The following is a 17,928-nucleotide window of genomic DNA, read 5'->3' as shown; positions in this document are numbered from 1 at the left end:
AGGCTTGGACCCGCCTACCCATGCTGCACTGGGAGACGCTAGTGAGGTTGAGTTTCAAGACTTCGAGGACTTCAGGGAAGGTCATGGCTCAAAGGGTCCACCCAGTGGGGACGGACTTGCTGAACCTTCTGATGGACAACCTCTTCGCTCAAGCTCCAGCACAACTGCAAGCTCAAGTCCCACCACAGTCATCCAGGGAGTCAACCATGTGTGTGATCATTCCAATTAGTGTGAAGCTTAAATTCACTGTATAATTTTCTTCATCTTTTTTTGCTTTTGTTGAAACTAAATGTCTCATATTTTGATGACTAATTTTGGACAGGGCTTTATTTATTTATTGTTTTTGTAGATACAACTTTTAACATGAGCTATACATTTGTCATATTCATCAGAAGAATGAATATGGCCAAACTGGAGTTATGCAGAATTGATCTATTCTATATTAAAATTAAGGAAAGGAGAACAATAGTTACACAAACACAAGGAGACCTGTGTGCTAATCTGTGTGCTAATTTTTCCAGGAGCAGGGGGAAGCACCTGAAATTGAAGCATCAGCAAGTGCCGCTTTACAGAACCCTGTCCCCGCACTGGGCAGTCAGCCATTCCTCAGACCTACAGCTGATGCTGGCCTGGTGGACCCAGCCAACAAAAAGCAAGAGTATGACAACCCATACTTTGAGCCTCAGTATGGCTTCCCCTCAGAGGATGACCCTGATGCAGAAGAGCAAGTGGAGTCATACACCCCTCGATTCAACCAGAACCTCAATGGCAACAAGTGTGTTAAACTTGTTCATCACTTGAATGAATACATTATCATCATTCAAATGGGCTCTCTGACCAAACCATGCAATGCTCTTTATCAAAACCCAGCATGTCAAATTACTCTCTCCATTCATGGTGGTCTTGAATCTTTGGTGGTGTGATGTGATGTGAATGCTTGAGAGTTTCCCATACAGTATGCATATATTCCTGTGTCTATGATGCACGGTAATGTCTTTTGGTCATCTTTTTAGGGCACAGCGTCCTTTACGTCCCAGTAGCCTGAGGCTCCCAGGAGAGTCTGATGGGGAGGGAGATTCCCACAACAGCTCGCCAAACTCCACCATTTCCAACAGCAGCAATGATGGATTTGGAGGACTCATGTCTTTTGCCAGTAAGAATATTTGAATTTCATTTGGTTTCTTTTCAGCTAAGTTCATGTTGTAAAACATGGAAAGTGGGCTGATTTATGTGGGTGATGATGAATTCGAGCACCAAAACCAATAGCACTTGTCAGACCCAATTTACCAATTCTTAAAGACTTAATACCCCGTTAAAGCTTGAAAATGCCCCCTCACAAATTCAAAAATGCATTCAAATCCAGACTGTACAGTGAGTTTAGTTCCCTAGACGAGAGCGAACATAATGTTTCTTTGTTGCAGAAGTTTCTCTGATTTTTCTCTTTTGTCTAGAGGACAGAATCACTTTATTTTCTCTGAGAAGAGAACTGCCACTGCAATAAAGACTGGAACTAGAATCAATGAATGGTATTATAAATGCATAAAAGTAGATTTAGTGTTAATTTACTCTTTAAAGCGGCTATAATCTATATTTTTATATTAACAATGGATTAACCCACAGAGAATTGTCACCCAACTCTGCAGTTCCTCTAAGCTCCGTGGAGAGTTTTAGCATATTTTTAGCTAATCTTTTGGCTGTTCGGCATGCAACTTGTTTTTATTGTAGATATGGCCATTTACATATTTACTATTGGTTAATGTAACAGTTTATTTTTCTACAGCTGGGTCAGTTGCCTCTTGTTACCAAAGGCTGCTTTATCACAGTTTTGATGAGAGTAAACTTGCTTCCCAAAAATTTACCTTTGGTTTTGATCATTTTAATTGTATTCCTGTTTTCTGATTTTAGTATTATCACTCCCACTATAGGCAATCTTTACAAGAACCACGGCACCAGTTTCAGTCTGTCCAATCTTGCCCTTCCCAACAAGGCAGCGAGGGACAAAGCAACGCCTTTCCCCAGTCTAAAAGGTAGGACAACACAGCTAACCTGACCACTTTTACATCCATTCAAATTCCTCATGAAATAGATGTTCTGTCTTATTTTCTGTCCCAGTTATTCAGTGTGGTTTCAAGGGTAATACACACAGGTAAAGTAGGGAGAGTTGACAAAGTTAAAGGACACGAGTCAAAAACAAAAAAAGTTTTAATGCCATTATTGTTAATGTTTTTCTGACCCTCTCATTTCATATTTTATTTTTATCACTTTTCATGGCTTCATGTTTGCAGTCATGTATCGGTTATTAAGAGAAAAAAAAAAAAAAGAAGCTATTTTATCATACTAATTTAGATATTTAGATTGCACTCAAATACTGTGATTTGAATCCTCTGATTTTATATACTTTTATCAAATTCTAATTAACACATTTAATTAGTCATTGCATTGCTTACCCTCTAAAAAAACAAAGCTAATGTATGCTTGTCTAAACAGAAAAGCATAATATTTATTTTTTAACTTTAGAAGTATCTTATTTAATTCATTTACTGTATGTTCTTCTCTGCCTTTTTGTTTTCATTTATTTTTCTAAATAATTTTTTGGGGTAAAAGAATATTTCAGTTTTGATATTGAGGAGGAAATGGAGCAAGCAGGTTTGTAGAGCTGTTTTTAAAGCCTGACTGTCTTCCCACTGGATTGCCAAACAGATATGGCACTATTTTAAAGGAGAATATTGAGGATATATCAAAGTTTTTCTCTCAAGAGTAACAGGAAAGTCCACTCAAAAGCAGACTTCATATTTGTTGTTGCCATGGTCCTGCACAGTTTGTTCTTCATTTGCAGAGATGAGCAACTCTTTCTCATGTGCATTTTTTCTCAGATTATTGATTAATTTGCCTTTTTATTTATTTATTTATTTATTTATTTTACCATATCTACTATACCATTAGCTGATGGTGTAGAAATCGTTCAGATTAAACATGTTTTGGAGTAGTTCATATGAACATTGGTACAAATGTGCACCCAGGTATCATTTGGAAGCAGATAAATGTGGCATGGCAGGTCTTTTTTCAAACAAACAGAGAAAGAGCAAGCAATCCAAACCAACTGCAGGATATATGGTTTTATGGGTATCAGATGTTTATATCAGGTTAACTGCAGTTCAACATGAATGGAAACTGAAACATAACAAAATTAGTCCACCTGCAGTGGCAGCTGATACCCATATTCAGCTATTTATTAAAGTCTTAACTGTTATGAACACGAGAGAAGTAAATTATGCACAGCACAGACAAATTTGTCATGCTTTGCTAAAGTCACAGGGGCAAAACTTGCACTTGGGAATATAGTTATTAAACTGGCTAATATTTCAGATTTCAGAAGTTTAAGAGGCTAATATGAATTCTGTTTAGGCTGGATTTTCACTTTAACTGAGAGAAAAATCAGGCGAAGCATGGTAATCTAACTCAATAGCTCCACTCCATGTGGAATAGCTGCCATAGAAAATGTTCTGTTCCTTTGATTATGATGTGTTTTGTCTTTGTTGTTCAGATGCCCCTGACAGCCCGGGTATGTTATGTCTGGTGTGATAGTTTGTTTTAGCCCCCTGACTAGGCATCTCGTTATCCTTGAAGTGACCTATACCTGTCTTACACCCTGTTTCTCAGCATAGAGCTAAGATAGAAGATATGCCTTCCCCTCTGTTCCTTTGCCATTCCACTCTGTGTGACTGGTGGGAGTCTTTTTGATACGCTATGATGCACACATTTATAGTCAAAAGATTTCTTCTGTGACTACAGACTGTTGTTGGTGTGGCATCTGCACATCCTTACTATTACAAGGATGATAAGTCCTTTTGAACTGCATTTACCTAATTCATGTTTTAATGTAGTTACATTTATGTCTTTGAATGACGTTCACAGAAAGATCTGTCCTCAGTGAATGGAATTTATTTCCCACCTGCCTCCCGACTCATGTGTTTTGCCTTGCTTGCTTGTTTGGTGGCTCTCATTGTTGAGTGTTTCCTTCCCTTTTTGAGGTCACTCACTATTTTAACAAAAACAGTGACGAAACTTTGAAGATCACAGGTTTTCTAATGAAGTATTTTGCTCTGTATCATATCTTTTTGTGTTTTTGTGCTCAAAGCAACATTTCTGCCTTACATCATGCACACATTTTACAGAAACATCTCCACTGCTGTAGATTTACATTTTCATTGTTGAACTAGACTGCATTATTCACATGGTTCAGGCTACTGATGTGTGTATATACTATAAAGTATGAGCTATACACAGCTCCTACATGATACTGTAAATGTTGAATGTGTTGCTAAACACATGACATTAGTCATATTATTAAACACTTTCAGGGTTGATACCATCATCAGTACATATTGTCTTTTTCTCTTTTCTGTCTGCCCTGTTCTTTTACTTTTTTTATTTTCTTTCTTTTGGCGCCATGTTGAGTGTGCATGTCTGTTGTTTTATGGGTTGATGTTCAGACTGGTTGTGTCTGGGCCGGTGTCCCTCTCTCTGTCCACCTTTTCGCGGCACTAATTCTGGGTTTTGTGTGCAGTATTTGGGCTAAATTCTCTAATGGAGATAATTACAGAGGCCGGCCCGGGGAGCGGAGAAGGTGGGTTCTGCCCTTTTTATCGAGTGAGCTGCATGCTTCTCCAAGCCAGTCAACTACATCTCCCAGCATCCCCCTCTGTCTAGCCTCATTTCAGTCACCGTGTGTGTGTCATCGAAGATCCAGTGGAGCATTGAGTCTGTCTTACCACGCTGTCATTCATAGTGACTGTTCCCCTTCCTCAGACTAACTGTTATTTCACTCCACAGTATGTTTAATTTTATTTATTGAACTAGCCGTATCACAAGCGAGTTTCAAAGAACTTATGAGAAAAAGTATACCTAGATCTAACATCAGTAAAAAAGTAAAACAATACATTATGCAACAAATAACCACAGGGAAGCAAATGAAGCACAGGATGTTGGAGAATAAGAATGAATAGACTAAGCTACCAGTATCCATTGTTTGTCATTGTTTTCTTGTCCTTTATGCTCCCACAGAGTACAAATTGGGGTGTGCCCAATCATGCTGTAATTGTGTTGTACACAATGAGCAGTGACTACAGTAAAATTCTGAAAATTTTGAAACCTAACTGCTGAAATTCTTTATTATCAGTGAACTAAATTCAGGGTTTTACCAGGCAAAGATACTGGTTGTCTAGACAGCTGTCTTATCTCATCAAAACGACAACCTGGCAGATAAGTTTAGATTCTGCAGTGTGCCGACTTCATAGATAAGGCATGATGTTACATATAATTCTGGTGCATTTTGTGTGTTTCATAGGATTTGTCAGATTGCGTTTGGGGAACTGAGGCTGTCACTGTTTGTCAGAGTTATCGCAAGAGGCTTTGGGTAGTTGTTGGTATAATTACAACAGTACTGAGGCATAATTAGTTTGTCAAAAGCAATGGAAAGTATACTATTTTAAAAATAGATTGAACAGTGCTCTTAATTAAAGTAAATTATATATTTTTAATTTCCGGTGTTATTTCTCTTTTGTAAAGCATTACAAGAAATGTCCCTTCACACTGATGGCGTCATATTCACGATGTAGTTGTACAAAGAGGACCAGTAATGCACGCAATAAATATGAAATTAAACCTTTTTTAAATTTTACAGACATAACCTGTATCTCAGAAAACGATCAAGTGTCACATGTCATTCAAAAGTTTCACAGCTGTGAGTACAAAAGACCTTCTAAATCATTCTATGTAGCATCTTGGCATGCTAAACCGATCACTGTGTAGCTCTGAGTATTAAAAACCCATCTGACCAAACAAACATGCAAACGTTACCAAAACTAGTTATCTAGTCCTCGTCTGTGATAGCTGCACACCAGTTTTTTTTCTATATCGGGCCATCTGCAGCGCTGCCATGGTATTATAATGCAGAATCAGAAATCATAAATGATGATAATCTCATCATAAAATCTTAAATCAATTCATAATGCTGGCCAGCCTCGATAGAAAGCTTACCTGCAGCTCACGTTATAACAGTTTACTGAGTTTGCAGGGTCTGTTTCCCTAAAGACTTTTCAGGTTTTTCTTTTTTTGCACGTGCAGGCTTCCAATTAGGTTTGTCTCTCTGTGTAAATGGTTTCCTATCCATCAAGTTGACCAAACAATTTTCAGCTGTGCCTGTATGCTCCACAGAATGTGTGCAGAGCTGATGATATTCAATAAGATAAATGCTCAGGTTTTAGTCCTGAAGAGACCTTAATTATGGGGGGACCATCCAAACGGGTATTTGGTGCCACAGGCAATACTGGACTAAGAAGGGGAAATTACTTTCAGAACTACAAGTTTCAGCCTAACTACAGCTCACCTTTACTGTCTTCTTTGTGGCATTTTTAGGAGACAAAAACGAGTGGACAGGAACAGTGACTATCATGATAATAAATAACATGAATGAAGCTCAGGCTTTCATAAATTGGTCGCAGCATTTTATTTTCTGTGGTTATTTTCTTGAGCAAAACCTAGCTAACTTAGAGACATCTTAATTAGCCACCATATTGATTTACGTAACTAGCCATTACTTATAGCCATAATGAACGTAGCCTAGATTCTTTTCTAGCCTTCATATACCTTGTGTCGGGTCCGCTCTGTGGACTGGATGTGAAGAACGTAAGTGTGCTCTATGTAATTATATGGATTAAACAATCAAGTTACTCAAGGAATTGTTTCAGCCCTAGTACCATCTCTCCCTTGTTAATCAGGTGGACAAATCATTTGAGCCCTAAGGTCAAGAACCATTTAGAAAAGAAGCAGCCTCAAAGTATCCTCCATTGATTAACCTCTGGTTTTTATAGCGACTGTGTACAAGCCGCAGTTAAAAGCTGGGGTCTGGAAAAGACCTGCAGGCTGTCCAGCAAAAAATATTAATGAAAGCCTCCACCCAAAGACTCCACTGGAGCTCTTCTTCTGTTTGTTACCAACAAACGTTTTCATTTAACCTGATATGTACAGACGGGTGACAAATTAAAGTAAATACCAACATAAAGTGTCATTGTGAGGAGTTGGGCAACCACATGCCGCCAGAACAGCTCTGGAACTCTACTGGAGGGATGGAGCACCATTCTTCCAAAATATATTCCCTCATTTGGTGTTTTGATGATGGTGGTGGAGAGCGCTGTCTAACACGTTGGTACAAAATCTCCTATAGGTGTTCAGATGGAGTGAGATCTGGTGACTGCAAAGGCCATAGTATGTGATTCACATCATTTTCATACTCATCAAACCGTGACCCCTCTGGCCCTGTGGATGGGGGCATTGTTATCCTGGAAGAGACCACTCCCATCAGGATAGAAATGTTTCATCATAGGATAAAGGTGATCACTCAGAACAACTTTGTATTGATTTGCAGTGACCCTCCCCTCTAAGGGGACAAGTGCCCCCCACAGCATAAGAGCCACTGGATCCCCTCACTGTAGGGGTCAAGCATTCAGGCCTGTACCGTTCTCTTGGTGTACGCCACACATGCACTCGCCCACTTGTCAAAAATATGGTGAAGGATGACTCATCTGACCATATCACTTTTTTTCCACATCTCTGTAGACCAGTGCCTATAGTTTTTGCACCACTGAACTATCAAATGTGCATTTATCTTTGTAATGAGGGGTTTATGCACTGCGACCCTATTATAATATCCCTCTCTGTGTAATTGTCGACGCACTGTTCCTGCTGACAGTCTGATCACGTCCTGCATTGACATTCTCAGTCACCTGATGGAGAGTTGCTCTTCTGTTTTTCCTTACATATCGCACTAATGCACGAGCATCACAGTCATCAAATGTGCGCTTTCGACCACAATTACAACCCTATTTACTGATGTCTTTCCCATAGATCTAAATGCAGATGTCACTTTAGTCACTGTTCCTATTGAAACACTAGCCAGTTGTACAGTCTTTGTGACTGAAGCTCCTGCCATCCATGCCCCAACAATGAACACTCTTTCAAAGTCACTTAGATCTTTTCCTCTTGCCATCTTGATACAAAACAGCTATGCATTATTGGTTTTCAAACGAAAGATGCTGAAAAATTCTGCTTGTGCAATCAAAGTATTGGTATCAGGAATAAAACCTCATTTCTTGTCCCCACGACACTTCAGCAACAATAATAAACAATAGATCCCCGCTGTCACATAAAACTGACAATAAACCAGCCTGCAATGACAGATGTCAGATCAGAAAAGCTTTCTTGTTCTCTTCTTGTAGGAGTGTGCTACTCCCCCATCCTTCCATGCCTTAGAAATAGAATCAGCAAGAGACAAAATGGAGAAATCTACATCACAGTGTCTGATCTACACTGTGATGTAGATTTTAGAGCTGTGGATTACTGTACTTGGATAACCTGGATTTTTCAGCCACTTTATAAAAAGAGTCAGTACTTGTATTTAATTTAAAGTGTTGTCTAGGATTTAGTGTATGGATATGGAAGTAAAATTGTTGTCAGAGAATTGCTGAAGCTTGATGCTCTTATAAGGTCTTTGTTTGCAGAAATAATGTTGTGATGGCGCACATCCTTTATGTATAGTTTTACATGTTCCCTAGATCTTTGACTTAACCTATACCCGATGAGGCCCGACCATATGGCTTCCAGCCTGGTCAGACTCTAATTTCTCTCATTATATGAGTCTCCAGAGTTTGATCGGGTTGGGTTTTATTTCATCATATCAACATGTGAACCAAAGCGCTGTGTCAACAAGTGCAAGGAACTTGGGCAGACACTGTACAGATTAAGCGATTTTAGCTCAGAATTGGTCACCCCCAACTAATTTTAGAATCTGTCCAAATTTCTGCCAGATTGGTTGTCATTTGGCTTGCGGTCTGAGGGGGGGACACCTGATTAATTGCTTTAATGATCAACAATCTGGCTGTCGTTCGATTGATTAGATGTCCGGCATGTCTGAAATTTAGGTGGGCTGTCTTGCAGTTTGAGCAGTTCCACAGTCCGATTTTCCACATGGCTGCCAAACCTTTAGCCATAAACTGTAGTGAGCTTGTTTTAGTATTACTGGAGGAGTGTCTTGTGTGATGTATCTGTGACATAAAACTGAACTTCAGAACAGACACCATATTGTCTGCATCTTCCAGCCATCTGCAGCTCCATGTTTTCCTTTTTTCGTCTTTCCGTTCATAGTGGAATTGCACAAAGTACTTCTGCCTTTCTCTCTCTTTGTTAACATTGATGAGGACGCGGCCATCTTGTTTGAATAAACTTTATTGGAACTGTCAATGGACAAAACTGACTGGGAGTTCCGTGTTTACAATCAGTGTGAGCACCCGCGTCGTGGCCGGTCAATTGATCCGTACAATGTGAGTAATAGAAGTTGCAAGTTTTGACCTTGCAGAAAGGCTGATTAAAACGCGTAGTGTGAGTTCACACAATGTGCACGATTAATAACGTCGCACTGTACCTGCACAGTTTTAGGGGATCAGGGGAATTTAATATGTCCTGAGATGACAATGTGCAACATCTTTGAGAGGATTAATAGCAGTGTGAAAAATCTAAGTCTAAGGTATAAAAAACAGGGACCTCTACAACAAGATATAACATTCATTAATAACCAGCTTCATTACATGCTGCAGTGGTTTTAAAAATCAAGTCTGGGTCAAGTCTCACATATATATTTTCATTTGAGTGAGAAAATAAATAGACTTGCCAAAATGTTTGGAGCCTCTTTAATGATTATATTATAATATAATGATAAAATGATTGACCCAACCTCGACAAGTGATTCACTCGCAGATGCCAAGCATCCCACAGCATTGCAGCAATGTATTATTTTATATATTATAAAATGAGTCAGCTAGAAGTGTAGCTCATTTTCCTTGCCTTTCACACATCCCTTTATTTTCTGCCATGCATGATATCACTCATGTAGTTGCTGTACACACTATCCTCTGTCTGACCTCACATCTCTATGCTGCTAATGTGTGATGCCACCACCAAGAGCACCGTTTGGACTTGTGTGTGTGTGTGTGTGTGTGTGTGTGTGTGTGTGTGTGTGTGTGTGTGTGTGTGTGTGTGTGTGTGTGTGTGTGCATGTGTGTGTGTGTGTGCGCGCACCATGTCCCTGTATGATTTGTCCTTCACCTCTTGTAATAATAAACTATAGCAGCTCCAGTAATTTGTCTGTTCAGCAGTAGATAACCTTCAGTAGATTCCAGGGGTGTCTGTCCTCTTCACAAAATGATGTTAACTGCTTTCTTTTCTATTTGATGTAGTAGCTTAAAATAAAAGACTAGTTTAAAAGTTGTTTCCTGTCCTGGTTTACAGTTCCTGGTGCCTTTTTGTGTGTGTGTGTCCAGTCCACTTCTACTGAGTGCTCTTCTGTCTAGTGACCTAGTAGTTTGCAGTTTTGTTATTTTGGTTATCTTGCTCTGTGGTTTTCAGAAACCTCATTGTTTTGCTTTATCTTCCAGGCGCACGTGCACCTCGAGCACTTGTGGACCAGAAGTCTTCAGTAATCAAGCACAGTCCAACAGTGAAGAGAGAATCGCCCTCTCCTCAGGGTCGAGTCAACAACACGAGGTAAAATTAGAGCACATTGTTATAGCATATATTTTATTTCATTATGCTATATTTATTGGATTTAAAGGTTACAAATATGGTACGTATCAAGTGTTGTTTAATCACTTGCATCTGTTGAATATGACTGAAACTGTGTTATTTTGATTCAGTGAGAACCAGCAGTTCTTGAAGGAAGTGGTGCAGAGTGTTCTGGATGGTCAGGGAGTCGGCTGGCTCAACATGAAAAAAGTGCGGCGCCTGTTGGAGAACGAGCAGCTTCGTGTCTTTGTGCTGAGTAAGCTGAACAGAGCCATCCAGTCAGAGGAAGATGCCAGACAGGAGATCATACGTGATGTGGTGAGATGCTTGTTTTTTTGCCCTCCCCACTGTAAAGTGATGTGCCAAGGAACATACAATATTAACAACAAAGCAAGAGGAATAAAAGCATGAATGTAACATTTGGGCCACTAAAGTCTGCCTAAAGTATTTTATGCATTTTTATTTCATTATTGGAGGTAGATTTGCACACATTGTTTTTTTTCTTCACTCAACGTTTTTTGTTTAGCAAATTTGAATTAATTATATTAGGGCTGCTACTAATGGTAATTTTCATTATTGATTATTCTGCTGAATAATATGATAAATCATTTTGTCTATGAAATGTCAGAAAATAGTGAAAAATGCCGTTATAATATCACACAGCCTAAGGTGATGTATTCAAGTAGCTTGTTTTATTCAGTAACAGCCAGTTTAGAAGTCCAAAATCTTAAAGATATTCAGTTTACTATGTATGTATGTAACATGTATGTTGTTTGTTTTTTCCTTGAAAAATTACTAAAATGATTAATCAGTTTTCAAAATAGTTGCCTCTAGTTTAGTTTGAATGTGCATAAAGTGACGTTTTGCAGCTGTAGGTTATTTGATAATTAATGTTAATGACTCTGTTGGTCACAGTCACTGCAAGAACTTGCACTTCAACTTTTTTTTATATAGCTCAATATCACAAATTTGTCTCAGATTATAATCTGTGCAACATATGACCTTAGACCATGGTGCTTGTAGTCTTGCTTGTATTTTATTTATTTATTTATTTGTCTTGTTGAAATCTTGTTACTGTGTTTTGTTTCCAGGAAGTGAGCCGAAAGGTGTACAAAGGCATGCTGGACATCTTGAAGTGCACAGTTTCCAGTCTGGAGCACTCTTACACTAATGCAGGCCTCGGAGGAATGGCCAGTGTCTTCAGCTTATTGGAAATAGCACGCACACATTATCAAACCAAAGGTACGTCCCACATGTTTAGCACAGGAATGCATACATTTGATGCTGGATTGTGTGATGTATACGAAGTAGATTTTTTTTGTATTGATATTGTATCAGATAATTTTTTAAGATTTTTTGCACTGAGAAGCATAACAGCAGTGGGCCTGTGCTACTAACACTGTCCATATCTTTGCATTGTGTTTATATTAAGCTTTAAGCTGCATGCTAGATGTTGACTCTCTAAAACATTGTAATTGTAACGTTTAGATCTCATCACTGTTTTTCCTTCTTTGTCTAATACTGTTAATCTTCTCCCAGTTTAAACCTCCACTCATTTATTTTTCTGTAATTTGATGAACTCTGTCTTTGGCCACTTCATTTTGGTAATTTGGTAGACCCAGAAAAACGCAAGCGAAGCCCCACAGACAGTGCTGGCAGCCCGGGGAGTAAAGACAGTCCTTCTGGCCGTATGGAGACTGCCAGACCTCAGGGCCTTCTGAATGTTCCACACCTGCAGCTGCCACACCACACAATGGGCAAAGGAGCCCGCCATTTTGATACCCGGAGTCTGAACGAGGAGAACTTTATTGCCTCGATTGGTGTGTACACCACTCCAGCCCCGGTTGCATGTGCACTGTGAGATCCCCCACCCCGTCCCCTACAAGCTCATCAACCTTAATACCAGTCTCCCACCCCCTCCTCCAACCGTCTCAAAGAAAGATCCCTTCACTTGTCCCAGACAGATTCTTACAGGTGTTATAATATTCCACACGCTTTGACCTGAAATACTGGTGATAATTACTGGAGTAAAAAAATCAATATTGTTGTGAAAATGAACTCCTGCGATCTTATACCAAATACTTTGTCTGGTAATGATTTTCAAAAATTTATTTAAAATGAAAATCTAAATTCAGAATTTAGCCCTGGTTAAAATATCCCCATTGTAAATATGAAGTAGCCTTGAAAAGTGTCTGGAATATTTCCCTGTGTTCCAGGCTGGACTGCGTGTGTTTGTCTCCCCTTCCTTACGCATCTGTGCCCCTGTTTGCCTCCTCTCTGGAGTTCTGTTGTGAGCCTCTTAGCACCTTGAATGCATGTCTTTGTTTTGGTCTTCCAATACCTAAATCTGCAGTAGTGGACGAGGGAAACCAGAGGTATGCGCATCGATAGTCAAATCAGCGCTCGTCTTTGCCTTTACTGCAGGTTTCTGCAAGGCGTGCTGTAGAAAATGGCAGCTCCCTTTGCTCTCAGCATGGAGGGTGGAAGCGTCACTCCCCAGTAAACAGTCCCAGTAAAGAGACAAATTTCACTGCAGAAAGTGTTTTCTATTGGTCGCCAAAGAACCAACTGGCTTAGAAAATCCTTAATAATCTCTTTACCACTTAATTTTCCGTGAATTATTCTGGGTCTGTATACGGGGGATACTTTCAGTCAACCACCCTGACACCTCTCCTACCCGCACCCCTTCTTTTCCTCTTAGAAGTTGCACCTTCAATTCTACAGAATGCTGTGAGACTTGCATCCCCGCTTCTGCAACTGCTACATTTCACCTGCTGGCTAGTCGGCCTCTCAACCCCATCCCATGCTCTTTTCCGAATCAACCATCTCTCTCTCTCTCACCTTTGCTCTGGAGAGCCAGACATGTGCAATTGATGACATTGGTGGCCTGTGGTCAGAGCCAAAGCTCATTCTGATGTCCCTGTGTGGCTCTCCAGGACTTTGGGCCAGTAGCTCTGGGTGTGTTGTAATGTTACCTTAGTAGCTGTTATATTCAGTGGATCCAACTTGACAACAAAATACTTCTTTTTCGTTTTGTCCAGATTAAATCACAGCTACATGCAAACATTACAAAACACCTTCATTCAGAAATGACAGAATCTCAATGCTTATTTTGTTTAAGTTTTGATTTTAATGCTCATCCACCATACATGCCTTTTCAACCAGCTCTCTGACTCTCTCTCTGTCTTTCTCTCCTTGCTTGCAATGCATCTTGGGTAGAATTGTGGAGCAAGCACCAGGATAAGCAAAAAGCTATGGAAAAACCACAGAGTAAGAGACTTTTCATACACCAAAAAAAGAAAAAAAAGAAAAAAGATTGGGGTGTTCAGCTGTTTACCTTTTTCCACCCCCTTCTTTCCACCCTTTCAAACTCACCAGTGTCTTTCTACATGACTAAATGAAAAGGAGTGCTCCTTATAAGAATGTCAGAATGGATAACTGAAAAACATATAGACATAAGAGTTTTGGTTTTTACGTTGGATTGATTATGTACTACAAATGAGATAGTAAGTATCAGGGTAATTTCAGCTGAGAATGAGAATTTATTTTCCAAGTGGAGATACTCTGCACATGACACTGGATCTGTCATATGCAGTAGTATTGGTATCTTCTAGTGGTATTAAATGTGCTGTATTTGCTGCTATATGGCAACTAGGGTCAAAGAATTTCTCATAGATGTAGCGCTGTGAGAAACTACACCCTTGTTTTAGTTCCAAAATAAATATTTTATGTTGTGTTTAATCAAGATGGCAGCCAGTCTTGGTATGTTTTGGTAAGTTCTTCCAGCACGCATTACTACAGTATGTGCTAATTTTACTATAATACACTATGTAATGACCTCAGCTTTGTTAACCTAATAGCTGTAGCTCATGAGGCGGGATGCAGAACATAGTACTGTAGAAGCCAACACGTGCTTTTACATTTGTTTTCTCACTGCCTACAGTTTAGGCAGGTACAATATTTAATTCTATACAACATTTAAAATGATTTACTGATGTGGATATCTGGCACAAAACCCTGACTGTCTTGGGGTCCTTGACATAAAAAAAGGGAATTGTATGTTATAGTCACTGGCTTAAGCTCAAGCAATATGTCATTTTGTTTTCCAGTGTGTTTTTTTTTCCCTTGACACCATGCATCAAGATGAGCAGAAATTAAAACATGTTGCCCTGTCCTGCTCTTTTAAGTGTATTTGTTTCTAGTTTCACAATATTCCACAGTTGCTGGCACATTTTAAGGCTTTATTAAATGGTTTGCAAAAGTGTCCCAAAAAACTGAAAAACAAGGAAGTGTCAGGATCTACTTGTCACCATGTCTGCACCTACCGAGGTGATAAATACGGAACCACAAATCACACTTGAAAAAGAAAATGTCTCCTTTACCGTCCATCAGTTTGTCTGCATGCCTAACTGCCTGTGTTTGTTTGTTGTTTTTGGTGTAACTTGGGCCACCTTTGCAGCATTTTGACTTAATGTCACGCTCTTGCAGTTTTGTTTTCATTTGTAACATTTTCCCCAGTTTTATGGCGCTTGCCCCTATGTAACTTCTCTGTCTGATCTTAATGTGTTACTACTCAGTGAAGCACCAGTATTGTATACAGAAAGTTGTGAAAAAATGTAATGAGGCAAGTTTTCTTACGTCTTTAAAATAGATGTATTATAGCCACTCTGTATTTTTAGCTAGAGGCAGCTTAAGGCTGAGTCTTTTACAAACATGAATAAAGTAGTGTTATACTGTATGCTTTGCTGTGTCACAAGTGTAATGCAGTGTTTAAATAGAGGCTTTGGCACTTTAGCGTCAGTGTTGCTGTGCTGTGGTGGCTTTGAGTGAGGCGACTCTCAGTAAGGCAAGAAGATCATCCCATTCATGAAAACATGCTGATAATCATGTCTGTCCTGCAGGGTCTGAAGGAGCAAAGCAGCAGCGCCCCCAGGTGGCTGATGCAGAGGAGAAGAAATCACAGATCAGTGCTGATAGTGGCCTCAGTGTCACATCTGGATCTCAGGTTTGTTCATGGAGTACTGTTGTGTGAAAACTCGTTGCTGTTGTCAAGTAGATTAAATAAATGTAAAAACTTTGGTAAATAGCTGGATGTGATTCACCAGTTTCTTTTTTTGTGATGCTAAACAAACTAAAAACTAAAACAGTCAAACACCCGAAGGGCTGAAGGCGGCACCCACAACAGACAGGCCTGAGATTGATCAGTTTTGATGCTCAGTTTATTTGGCTACACTTTTAACATGCTAATGTTTCGGCCTTTTGGCCTTCACCAGGTCAGTTGTACTTGCAACTTTCAATCTATGGTGTTACTCTTTGAATGTTAAAAACTGCTAATGGTGCAGGACATTTTTACTGTCTACAACAAAGTGTACCACTGAATTCTCTCCTCTTTTATTAATTTTTTTCTCTGGGTTTACAGAAGAGCGACACAGAGTCTGTAACGAGCTCGGAGCCACCGATCCTGACAAGAAGCACCAGCCAGGACTCAGAGGCTAGCACAGTGGTAGGGCACAGCCAACTCAGATTATGCACTTTGTTCTCATGTATTCCAGCTCCAGTACTTCACAATTAGAGATTAGTAGATTCCAGGATGATATTTTTGGTCCAAACCATTTAAAGTATATTTTCTTGCCTTTTTCCTTTCAAAAACTGAAATGAAAAAACAAACATTATTGTTAGCCGTGGGTTGTTTACAAGTTGGACATATAATTTGTAGCACCCTCTCTGATGACTGTGAGGTTCCTGTTACTTTTGTTATGTTATGGAGTATTGAATATATCAGCATATATACCTTTTTAATGCGTTAAATGTTACTGGCCTGACAGTGCCAGTCATTACAAACTCATGGCATGCAGCCAAACATTGTTCAAACTCATAGAATTTTACTTTAAATTCAAGTGGAGACCCTAAAATTTTCAAAGATACCAAATTTGTCAGTCTGAATTTTGAGGAATTGTATAAGAAAACAATCTCACACTGTGTCCCATTACTTATACTCACTTTATTGATTGCATTTCGGTTCTCAGACCTTCATCAGGCAAAGGGCAAAAATTGTGTAAAAAAATGAAGCACAAGACATGATGGAGTTGTGCAACCATTGAAAACATGGAGTCCTGCGTTAGAATGTGTCATGTAGTGAAATAATCATATAACTTCAATGAAGGGCTGGTTTAAACTGAGAATACATTATGTACATGTATGGGATGCTGTCAGACTATGTGGAATAAGATGATTTCAAACTGTTTTATCAAACCATGAATAGGAATGCCAGAAGCTGCTTTTATACCAAACCTTCTGCATGTGAAACACCACTTATGCATTGTTCTTACATCTGGAATTTTATTTTTAGATAAGCAATAGCTCTGGAGAGACTCTCGGAGCTGACAGTGACCTGAGCAGCACAGCAGGAGACGGCCTCGGTGGGAGAACTGCTCCTCATTTAAATCAGTCCAGAGGGACTCTTTCTGACAGCGAGATTGAAACCAATCCAGCCACCAGCCAAGTGTTTGTAAGTATAAAACTGACTATAAGTGAAATATGTAAATTATACAGTTCATACTTTGGATAAGAGCCAACTTAAAATATGACAATTTCATTACGAACTTACTCCATTTGAACTTGAGTCATTAATTACAAATTACTTACAAAGCTCCACAGAAGGTGCCTGGAGTTGATGGGATTTCAGGGTTCCCATGCATACTAGAAAAACTGGGAGATTGCAGACTAGTTTTCCACTACTTAAAAACACCTGAAAATGAGAGAAAGTCTAATTTCCTGGGAAATTGTTTATGTATTTTTCTTTTGCCAAGAATGAACTCTGTCGGCATTCCAGCAATTGAAAGTTTGTGGTGTGTTAAAGCTCAAATGGTGGTTAACGGGGTGAGAATACTTTTAAATGAGCCACATTTGTTTACAATTTCAAAACACTCTGAATGCACCTCGGGTCTGGAAAACTGTACGTTTGGAAAATCCCCTCCCACTCTAACCTTCCTCTTCTGGCCTAAGATCATCAAGTTGGGCAGGCAGATGTCGTAACATCAGTTTTACAGTACTTCTATGTATGCAGTGTTTTCCCACTGAGGAGCAAGCCAGGAGTCTCCTAGACCAGCTGCAAGCATTGCTCGCCTCTGGTGGCTTTGAGATCCGACAGTCACATCCGATAGTGATTAGTAATAGTTTGAACTGTGTAAATGATATGTAAGTTTACTTTTTTTGATAGTTTGAGAATTCATTTCTGTCTTTAATCGTTTTATGATTTGTTACTTGGTGTATAAATGAAGTTTCAGTAATGGTTCAGTTGTTGTTTTTACATTA

General features: G+C 39.4%; 1 protein-coding gene across 35 annotated transcripts in view; it reads left to right on the top strand.

The window, feature by feature from the left end:
• Positions 1-17,928, top strand: part of madd (MAP-kinase activating death domain) — a 52,576-nt gene that overhangs the window by 18,501 nt on the left and 16,147 nt on the right. For 10 of the 35 annotated variants that reach the window (XM_044201742.1, XM_044201733.1, XM_044201778.1 and 7 more), the window contains 14 exons: positions 3-208; positions 522-775; positions 1,014-1,153; positions 1,926-2,027; positions 2,605-2,646; positions 4,568-4,627; positions 10,488-10,596; positions 10,746-10,932; positions 11,706-11,856; positions 12,231-12,434; positions 13,834-13,884; positions 15,516-15,619; positions 16,034-16,117; positions 16,964-17,122. In XM_044201742.1, coding sequence (XP_044057677.1) covers positions 3-208; positions 522-775; positions 1,014-1,153; positions 1,926-2,027; positions 2,605-2,646; positions 4,568-4,627; positions 10,488-10,596; positions 10,746-10,932; positions 11,706-11,856; positions 12,231-12,434; positions 13,834-13,884; positions 15,516-15,619; positions 16,034-16,117; positions 16,964-17,122 — 1,853 coding nt within the window. The remainder of the gene's footprint in view (positions 1-2; positions 209-521; positions 776-1,013; positions 1,154-1,925; positions 2,028-2,604; positions 2,647-4,567; positions 4,628-10,487; positions 10,597-10,745; positions 10,933-11,705; positions 11,857-12,230; positions 12,435-13,833; positions 13,885-15,515; positions 15,620-16,033; positions 16,118-16,963; positions 17,123-17,928) is intronic. The other 25 variants (XM_044201808.1, XM_044201797.1, XM_044201871.1 and 22 more) reach the window with 10 other exon arrangements.

This window comes from Siniperca chuatsi, linkage group LG1 (assembly GCF_020085105.1).
Source record: "Siniperca chuatsi isolate FFG_IHB_CAS linkage group LG1, ASM2008510v1, whole genome shotgun sequence".
Taxonomy (NCBI): Eukaryota; Metazoa; Chordata; class Actinopteri; order Centrarchiformes; family Sinipercidae; genus Siniperca; species Siniperca chuatsi.
This window is presented reverse-complemented; position numbering and strand designations above follow the sequence as displayed.